Here is a 10,446-nt window from a genome sequence, read left to right on the forward strand (position 1 = left end):
AGAGCTTCTGGTATTCCCTCCTGAACCTCATCACCTCTTCCTCCCTCTCTCTAACAATGAGACTTTTGGCTTAAACCTACTTCTTTGACCAAGCTTTTGCTTTTGCTAATCTCTCCAAATATTTCTTTGTGGCTCAATAAGAATCTTTTGTTTTTGTTAATTCTGTTGTGAAGTACTTTAATTGCGTTGTATTAAATGCAAGTTGTTGTTGCAGTTCAAGCCAAGAGATGCAAATCAGGTTGCTATTGTGACACCAGTTGTGGTTGGAGGTGGGGATGTGACCAGGACCTGTGGTGGAGCAGGGAAGAGCAGGATTACAATGTGATGAGTTTCTATAAAGTTTAATTTATAAATCTGGACATGGACTTCTAAGGAGAAAAGTTGAGATAGATTGGAAGTTTCTGTTTAAAGCAACGATGTCTTTGTACAAACTGCAGGTACTGAGTCCGAGTAGCTGATCTTTCAAGCTACCTCATCATGTCCCTTGCACCTTATTTGCCTTCCTGCACTGCACTTCCTCTGTAACAGTAACCACAACACCATATTCTACATTCTATTAATGCCTTTCTCTTTGCACTACCTTCTTGTATTTGTGTTTTGGAATGAACTGTATGGATGGCATGTAAAACAAAGTTTTTCACTGTACCTCAGTACATGCCACAATAATAAAAAAAAATTACCAATCATTAATTGTCCAAAGAGTCCAGAGAGAACTATCCAGATTTTATTTCCACTTTGGCCTGGGTTTTTTCATACGGTCTTCCACCTCTCTTAGAAGTCAATGGAATCGAGTGTGTGGAGATCAATATGGCCAATTACTCATGTTTAATACAAAGATGATTTTAAGTTCTTTGACTTCCAAGTGAAATTCTCCAGTTCCAATAGATTACACATTGTCTTTTTAAAATTATCTGATTGATTTTCTTTCTAGTTCTTGGTCATCGTTCTCTTGCTCTCTCTCAAATCTCCCAGCCCCTCATAGGCATCAGTCAAGTGCTTTTTAAATCAGCAATGCAATTTCAATACAGAAACAGCTTAATCAAAATCAGGATGCACTACGTATACTGATGAGGCGGAATGTTTGAAAATGGTGATTGTTTTCATCAAATCAAAGCCACAGATTTTAGAGAGTCTGCCTTGATTCCTGTTTATATTATCATAATTAGTACTGTCACTTCCTTACTCAGTGATGGTATCTCTTTTCTATTGTTAACACGTTTACATTCCTTTGTAACTATACATTAATATGAAATTTGACTGTACAAAATGGACAATCATTGCAAAATTTCATGAGGAAAGTTACATTTATTACCAAAGAGTGTTAGAACATCCCTCTCAATGATTGACCAGACATTCATTTTCCATCATGTCTAACAGTGCTATCTTTCAAAGTTTCTCTTCACACAGTAAATTTTATGCATGCACAATATGATTCTTTTGTATCATTATTTTTCACATACAAGCAGATTTCTCTTTGCTGTCAGACTTGAATGGGGGTATGACAATTTATGATATCAGTCATCATGTATACAGCATGTCTGTCAGAGGCAGGAAATGGGGTTTGTCCACAATCTGGGGTTTGTCCACAATCTGTGCCTTGCCTCCCATTCATGAACTAATATTTGGAAGATCTGAAAGAAATTTATCTGCAGAGGCTTGAAATGATTGGTTTTAATTGTGGACTATTATCCATGTTATAAGACATAAAACCATTTATACATCCAATTCCCATTGTTTTCATCAACTTTCCATTACCTTTTTTCCAATAATATTGGTATGGAATAAAACTATTTAAAATAAAGCATGTTTTACATAACTCTGAATGTTAATGGTGAAATCTGATCATTTCTATGTATTTTCAGTTATGGTTGATAACTTAGCAGTTGCCTGACACTGAAATAGATAAGAGGAAACTTGGACAGCTTCTCTTCATTTCCCTCTTTCACTAAATACTTCATTTTGTCTGGAAATCCTACTGAAAAGTATGATTCCAAATTTCTGAGCAATATTTAATACTTAGATCACTCAGATAATGTGATTACTTTTTACAATTGATCTACATAAATTGAACAGAACCAGAGTTGCACAGTAACCTGTGTTGCTTTTTCTTCTGATGATGATATTCTGGATAGGAATGAGATGTATTGACAATGCTGCCTTTCATTGGCACTCCCATTTATTGACCACAGTAAGGTGAATCTCTGAGCGACAGGGGGAGCAATGTTAGTCACTGTCACACTCTTGTTAGGTCATTTACATGATTTGGCGATTAGGTGTGAGTGAATGCACTTGTATCTTTCTTTGCATCACACAGATTCATGAGGCAGTTCTTGATAGCATTTACGGTTGTATGATCTTTGTTTTTAATATTAGCTACTGATGTACTCAACAAAATGAAGAAATTGTTTTAAAATGTCAACAAAATTAATGAAAAAGATCTTGTGTCTTACTTAAGAAAATATATCAGTCCAATGCTGGACAAATGGTAATGGCTCTCATTTACATTGCTGGATCGGGAAAATGAGAAAGAGCAAAGTGTTTGTGCGGAAAGGTCACTTTGTCTCAGCCATCAACTGCCATGCGACAAACCTTGTACAAAGTTTGGTTTTCATTCATGCAAGCTAGTAAATTGACTTCTGTATTTCTCAATAATAAACCTTCCTTAATAAATTGTACATCTTTGAGGCTGAACTCTTTTTCCAAAGCTCCTTATATGAAGCATTTATTTCAAAGTAAGTGATAGATACATGCAGGTTTAATAATCTTTGATAACTTTCTTTAATAATCTTACATAGAAACTGAAGAAGCCAAATTAATTAGCTGTATCTACCACACCCCTATCATTCTTGATGAGTGCTAAATGTTTCTGTATATTTATCAAATTGCAGTCCCTTTTGGGGGGAATAAAACTGAATAATCTGTTGTAAAAGTGAAATGCTGGAAATACTCAGTAGGTCAGGGAGCACCTGTGGAGTGAGAAACAGATATGATGTTTTAGGCTGATGGCTTTTAGTCAGAATTGATGAAAGACCATCTGTATTTTAATGACTTTTATAGTTTTTCTTCCTTGCTAGGATCTGATGAAAAGCCTTTGATCTAAAATGCTTACACTATTTGTCCCTCCACTGATGCTGCCAGACTTATATGGAGTACTTTTGTCTTTTCAGGTTTTCAGCATCTGAAATAACTTTTTTTTGAATTACTATTGAATGACTTGCTTCTTGAGTAAAGAAATCATTTAGGAATTAATACATTTTACATCCCATAATCAAAAGGATAATGATCAGTATTGTTATGGTGGCAGCTCTGTTACAGTTAGCAGGCATTTTTAGAATATTTTTCATATTTAAAGGAGGCTCAAGTGTGGCTTAATGTACAAAAAAGAAAAAAATGAATTGTGGGTATTTTAGCCATTTTGTTGCATTACTGCTATGAACAGAACGTAGAACAATTACAGCACAATTCAGGCCTTTCGGCCCACAAAGCTGTGCCGAAGGGCCTGAATAGAGAACAGAAAATTTGCTTTCAAGTCATATCTTGCTTGTAGTTGTATGGTACCCAAATATATTAAAAGGTCCAAGTAAGTTAGTTGTTGTTGTTGCATTGAGAAATCGCAGGATTGGATCTATGTCCAGGAATTATGTGGCTAACTAGTTGCATGAATGTAGACTATTTTAGAATGTTGCACCATGTGCTCAAGCAGGCAATGATATAGACGCAAAGTATATAAATTAATAATTTAAGTCCAAGTCACATCTTTGGATACAATTGATTAGAGCTGTGAAGCCATATAGTGGAGCTGGAAGCAGTGACAGGACTATTGATTGTTTCACTTAATTATATACTAAAGAATGAATTGCTTTTGTTTCGATTGCTCACATTGCGGCACTAATTTAAGTCATTAAGTATTTTGTCTGAATGATAAGTTGGTTTTCAGCAGTGGTGTTTATAGTTTGCAAGCTATTATTCTTGAGTTAAAAGAAAAGCCATTTATGCAATTGTAAACTTTGAGTCATTTAAAAATGTTGTAAGATATAAAATGTTACAATGGTTAGTTTTTGTAATTAATGTTTTAAATTTGTAAGCTTGCTTCTGAAATTAACGAAAAACATATTAATGTCTCTCATGCATTGTCCATAAATTTATACTGGTTTATTAGCTAACCTTGATTTGTGCACCCCTTAATCCCTGTTTTTCTTTTGTTGCATTGGTGGCATTTACTGCCCATGTTGCCTGAAAGAACTGTACTGACATCATAGAATCACTAAACGGCTACTTCACAGGAGACTATTCAACCCATGATGTCAGAACCAGCTCCCTGCCAGATAAACTCTTTAGTTCTGCTCACTGTCCCTTTCTCCATCATATATTTATCCAATTCCCTGTTGGTCTTAATAAACTTGCCTCCACCACATCTGCAGGCAATGCATTTCAAATTCCAAAGGTATACTACATGAAAAAAGTTTTCTCCCTCAGGTCACTCCGAATTTTCTTCCCCTCTATTTTATATTCATGACCTGTCGTCGTTGACTCCTTCACCAAAGGGAACAGCCTACCCCCATGCACTCTGTTTACACCCTTCTTCACTTTATACTTCTATTAAATATCCACTCAGCCTCCTCTCAAAGCAAATAATCCCTGCCTCTCAATCTGTCCTGGTAACTAAACTCTCTACCAAGGACCATTTTCATAAATCTTTTCTGGACCCTCTCTAGAACCCTCACATCCTTCCTATAATGTAGTGACCAAAAATGAACACACTATTTCAGTTGAGGCCAGACTGGTGCTGTGTAAAGGTTTAACATAACTTCATGCTTTTTATACTCCTATGCTTCTATTGATAAAGCCCAGAATTGTGTATGCCTTATCTCAATCTTTCTCAATCTACCCTATTACTTTCAGTGATTTGTCCCCCTGCTCTTCCAACCCTTTTCCAATAGCATTCTTTATTCTATATTGCCTCTTCTCCAGTTTCTTACCACGGATGCAATACCTTATCTTTCTATGCATCAAACTTCATCTGGCATGCCTATGCCCATTTCACCAGTCTGTTTATATTGAATTGCATTCTGTCACTACACTTTTTGCAGTTTACAATACTGCCAAGTTTTGTGTTATCCATGAAGTTAGAAACTGTGGCTTTCACCCAAGTCTCTCATTAATGAATTATAATTTAAGCAAAGGCCATTACATCAGTCTCTGAAGAGTATCACTATTCAACTTCCTCTAATCCAAAAAAAACCAAAAATTTGCATATAAAAATATACAAGAAATCATATAATATAATTTGTTTACATGTTAATTTTTATGGTCCAACTGTAATTTTACAGCTTTTATTTATCAGTATTTTCCAGTTCTTCACAGCCTGGCCAGTATCTTATCCAAGGAATTGTTTGTTGATTGGCTTGAACAGTATACTCATTCACTATGACATTACAACAAAGTCCAGTCCTGTTCTAGTTGATATCATTGCTTGATAGTAGATATCCTGGGAACAAGTAGGTGCCGAAATCCTGACTGGTTCCAAGCTCCCCTCCCAGCTCTCTCACCTTCCAAGTCTAGGCACTAAGACCATTTGTAAAATCCAGTTAGTTGTGACTGGACATTGAACCAGTAATCTGTTCCAACTTGCAGTGCAATATTAAGTGCTGATATTCTCCACCAGCCATTGACATACTTGGTTACTAAAGCAATTTATGTAAATTGCTGCAATTATTGCCACTGAAACTTAAGAAATGTAATGTCCAAATCCTTTTGATAGGTCTGAACATTAAAGATAAACCATTTCAACCTATTCAAAGCAGATAACAAGGATAGAGCTTCCAACAAAACATCCTTTATTAAAGGCGATCAACATTCAATTAACAGTAGTTACTGCTACAACAATATATCAAAAGTCATATCATGTGGTTAAAGCTATCTCACATTAATATATACCACACAACAATAAGAAACAATTTTGTGCCATAGATCTCTGGGATTGAACTCCTTCCATCCAATGATCTCAGCTAGGTCTGAACCCATACAACATAGTGTAAGACCTGAACTGAATTCATAACCGTAGCTTTGTACTTAATAATTAAGAAATTGAGCTTATATTTAAAAGGCAAAATTTGAGGATGTGCTGCAGTATGAGGGAAGTAACTGATATTTATCATGTCAACAAAAACCCTTCACGTTTTCCATCATCAACCTTCTCAAAGAACACGCTTTTGACCCACTGCCTTGCAAATTACCACCTTATCGTAAATCTGTCTTTCCTATTCAGCATCCTTAAATATATTGCAGGCTTCCAAATTCATGCACATCTTTCTCTCAATTTTATGTTTGATTCCTTCTAATCTAGTTTACAGTTCTACCATTATCAATTCATTGTGACTTTGACTGTTCTAAGGCATCTCTCCTCAACCTTCTCATTCTATCTGTAGCTGTGACACATTTAACATCCTCCCAGCACCACCTCCATTGTCCGGCTGGGTGATTGGTTTCATTGTCAAATTCTAACTGTAGAATCACATAAGTCTTTCATTTCTAACTTCTGCACTATTATCCTTCAACGCTTCTATTTGTCATCTCATACAATCCCACAGAGATTTCCTTTGAATATACATCAGATTCCAAAAGAATGCCATCAGTCCTGCCTTACCACATTCTTTCTGGATCACTCCACCATCTGAGATTTGCTACCCAATGTCTGATATCCATTATTGGATGAGTGAAGACTGAAGCCATTGTGTTTTGTGCCTGTCATGGCACAAAACACAGTGACCATGTTTGTGCCAGACATGGTCACTGTTATCATTCCTGGAAAAAGCTGAGCCAGACAGTACACAACCTTATCACATTTCTGAACTTGCATTCACATATCCACTCCATTACTAAGTCTGCCTACTACCACCTTTGTCATATTGCTTGCCTCCACACTGCCTTGGCTTACCTTCCAGTGAAAGCCTCATCCATACCATTGTTAACACCACTCCTGACTACTTTGATGGCCTCCTAGGCAGCTTCCCATCATTCACTCTACATAGACATGCTCATCTGTAACTCTCATCACTCACTCCGAGTTCACCTATTACATTGTGAGTGCTGAATTACACTCTAACAAAGCCAGAATTTTAAAATTCTTACCCTGTTTTCACTGACCTCTGTGATCTTGCCACCCACCATTTCCATACCTCCTCCTTCCTTGACCATCCCTCCACATCCAAAGCCACTACAAGTCCTCCAGATCGCAACGGTTCACCAATTGTGGCCAACAACAACTTCTTGATTTTAGTTGCCTGAACATTGGTGGCCATGCTTTCAGTTGCCTTGAGTCTAAACTCTGAAATTCTCTCCCTAAAACTCTGCCTTCACTTTCTTTTGTTCACTGTCAATATTTTAACCGGTAATATTCTTAAGTATCTTGGGATTCTTCATTATAATAAAGAGTTTTATGGCTGCAAGTTGTTCATTTTTTTTATATATAAATGCAAGTCTGTGAATCTTTAACAAATGAGAAATCTTTGGTTTTCTTCTTACAGGAAGATTCGGAAACTTCTGTCACCTTCTGAGATGAGGAGAGCTTCTAGGAGACCTTGCCTCCCACTTACCATGCCATCTCCTCAACCCTCTTTTACTTCTAATCAATGCAAGCAATCCAGCACTGCAGAAGCGATCGTCATTACGGACTGAGAACATGAAATTAGTGGATTTAGTCAGTCAAGGTTATCAGGAATAGAGCACTGAAGCTATAGATCTATCTATCAGGCCTTTACAACGTTGTCACTTGTTGGTGTTGAGAAGATTAAGGAAATAGTATCAATATTTTGATGGCAATGTTGTTTTGCCACTCTCTCCAGCAGACAAATATTCTTATTGTTACATTTATATTATTTTCTAGTGCTATCAGAACAATGGTGAGACATTTTGCTGTCTTGTATATTTTATTTGTGCATTAGATTGATTATACAAGTAGCACTGAAGTACTTTAATATGTTTGTTAATATGCTTTTTAGAAGTACTTACCAGTGTATATATAGATCAGGGATGTCCAAACTTGGCTCAAGGCTTTTAAGCCCAAACAATCTAACCCTCCTCCTGTTTATATTTCTTAGTTGCTGGTTTGCCCTTTTTGAATTTATGGGGCTTGAGGTTTGAAAAGGGCTGTCTTAATATTATTCCCTCATTGATGGAAGATCCTAAACCATATTTTGGTATCAACAACTGCAGGCAGATACAAATTTCTGAGTTCATGAATATAAACTTATATATCCAGAGCCCAGTAGATATCTATGCAGTCTACACAGATAAAACCTTAAGCAGAAACAATTCAGGCCTTATCCTTGTTTACAATTAATTGAGGCATGAAACCCAAAGTATGTGTATATAGGTCCCTCTCAATCATCTTTTAGCATCAAGAAAGAAAGCCCCAAGGAAGAAAGGCTTCAAAGTGACTCTGCCTGCTGCATATTGCAGTGTTATTCCCGATGAGACAGAAAAACACAGCATTTTGTGCTTCACTATAGCACAAATGACAGTTAAGCTAATTAAGTAATATATTGGGAAACAGCTGGTTTGTAATTAGCATCTGTTCTATGGTTTATCTGATTAACCTGTGAGCACTGGTGATTATTGAGATTATAGCTGGAGCTGTAGTTATGGTTTAGTCCATGTGCATGGACTTCAGCAGCCAAATATTAAAATTTGGGGAAAAATGACAAATGGAGAAACCTAATAACACTCATATCCAGTGACTAATGGTAAAATGGAGTTTGTGGCTGTGGTTTCAGGCACACTTTTGTATATTTTTCAAAAAAAGTCTAGAAGGAACTATAATCAGATCTAATATTGCACCCGGAATACCAGATACACAAGCTGAAATTCAGTGAAATATTTATTGTTAACAGTGTGTATGAAGATTTTACCTCCTTGACTCTTGGTCCATGCCCACATCAGACCTGAGCAGCTTATACCAGTATTCATTTGATAAGAGCGATGGTGAGAAGATTCTGTATTGTCTAGCAGTTAGAAGTTCAACAATACAAAACACCTTCAGTCCTGCTTGAGCAATACATGGATGATCAGACTTTCATATCGCCAGCTAGATGATGCTACAGAGAAGCATAACTTTCTTCAGTGTGGAGTTGTTTCACAGAATCACTATGTAATTTTTAATGCAGGTAAACCTCAAAATTCATACTTTAATAATCTAGTTTAAAGCGATGGTAAGTTTGCATCATATTAACAACAACTGAACATTAATATATGTTCAGTCTTAATTGCATTTCTTTTTCATTACTTAAAAAGTAATCCAGATAATTATTATTATGTTCAATAATGCATTGTAATATCAGATAGTGATTGACAGAGAAACTTTGATAGTTGGTTACCAGAATTCCAACAAACCAGCATGTTTGTAACTCTTTGTTTATTTTTTAATTGTGAATGATGACCTATTTTTCTACCACCCCACCCCCCACACACAAGAAACTAAAGAAGAAACAGACAAAGTCATTCAGTCTTCCTGTAGCCCTCAATAATTGCATGCTGTTCAGACAAAATTCTATAATTGCTGTATCATTATGGTTTCTGCTACTCTGTTCAATTGTTTTGTTAAATCATTCTTTTACAGTTTTCAACAATTAATTGCACTCTGTCTTTTTGAGAACTGTTTGTTGCTGTTAACACAGTGGGACATGTTTATAGATAGTCAACTGGGAGCATCTCATTGGAACTCCTCAAGTTTTTAATTTAAATAATTGAGGCTTAACTGATTGAAACTTGAAATGCTGAATTTTAAAACATTGTGATCAGGTACCTGGACCTTCCATTATTAAAGGAGGAGCTACTTATTACAATCATGACATGATAGAGTAACCCAAAAAACATGTGTCTATAGAATTCATTTTATGTTTTAAAGAAAACTCATCCATTGGTTCTTACTTGAGCAGTGTGGCTTTTCAGAGAAAATAAAATCTATAGAAGTAACTATTTCAATGTCAAAACATTTTTTTCAAAGAAGAATATACCATATTATTTTAACATAATGATCAAACTTACTAATTCAGCATCATGCAGCCACCCTGGTTCACTATCTCTCCAGGCTGCTCTGGTGATGTTACTGTCAGGAAAGAGCTGAATGTGTTTCAAGGATTTTGTTTATTTTGATGCTAACAGCCTTAACATCCATGCTTAAAGCTTCCTTTAAATTTTCTTTGAACTTAACTTCATCTTATGAATTTAGATTGAAAGCTGAAACCTAGGAGTGCAGGATGACATCAGTAAATCCCAAGTATGGGTGGAATTGTCGGGGAGCAGTGGGAAAGCAATGTTTAAATTGTTCTTAAATGTAACTCCTCATGCATCTTTTGGAGGTGGGTTTGGGTGCATGTGAGTGACCTGCTTGTGAGGGCCAGGTTGATAACTATACCATGCTGTTGGGGCATTTGAAAAAAACTTCAA

The 10,446-nt window shown here is 36.2% G+C and overlaps 1 protein-coding gene across 7 annotated transcripts in view; it reads left to right on the plus strand.

Moving 5' to 3' along the window:
• mta3 (metastasis associated 1 family, member 3) overlaps positions 1 to 9,944 on the plus strand; it is a 188,536-nt gene extending 178,592 nt beyond the window's left edge. For 6 of the 7 annotated variants that reach the window (XM_052012144.1, XM_052012141.1, XM_052012137.1 and 3 more), the window contains one exon: positions 7,527 to 9,944. In XM_052012144.1, the coding sequence (XP_051868104.1) occupies positions 7,527 to 7,677 (151 nt within the window). In that variant the 3' untranslated portion in view covers positions 7,678 to 9,944. The remainder of the gene's footprint in view (positions 1 to 7,526) is intronic. The other variant, XM_052012140.1, reaches the window with a different exon arrangement.
• The last annotated feature ends 502 nt before the right edge of the window (positions 9,945 to 10,446 follow it).

The sequence above is a fragment of the Pristis pectinata genome, chromosome 3, assembly GCF_009764475.1.
Source record: "Pristis pectinata isolate sPriPec2 chromosome 3, sPriPec2.1.pri, whole genome shotgun sequence".
Taxonomy (NCBI): Eukaryota; Metazoa; Chordata; class Chondrichthyes; order Rhinopristiformes; family Pristidae; genus Pristis; species Pristis pectinata.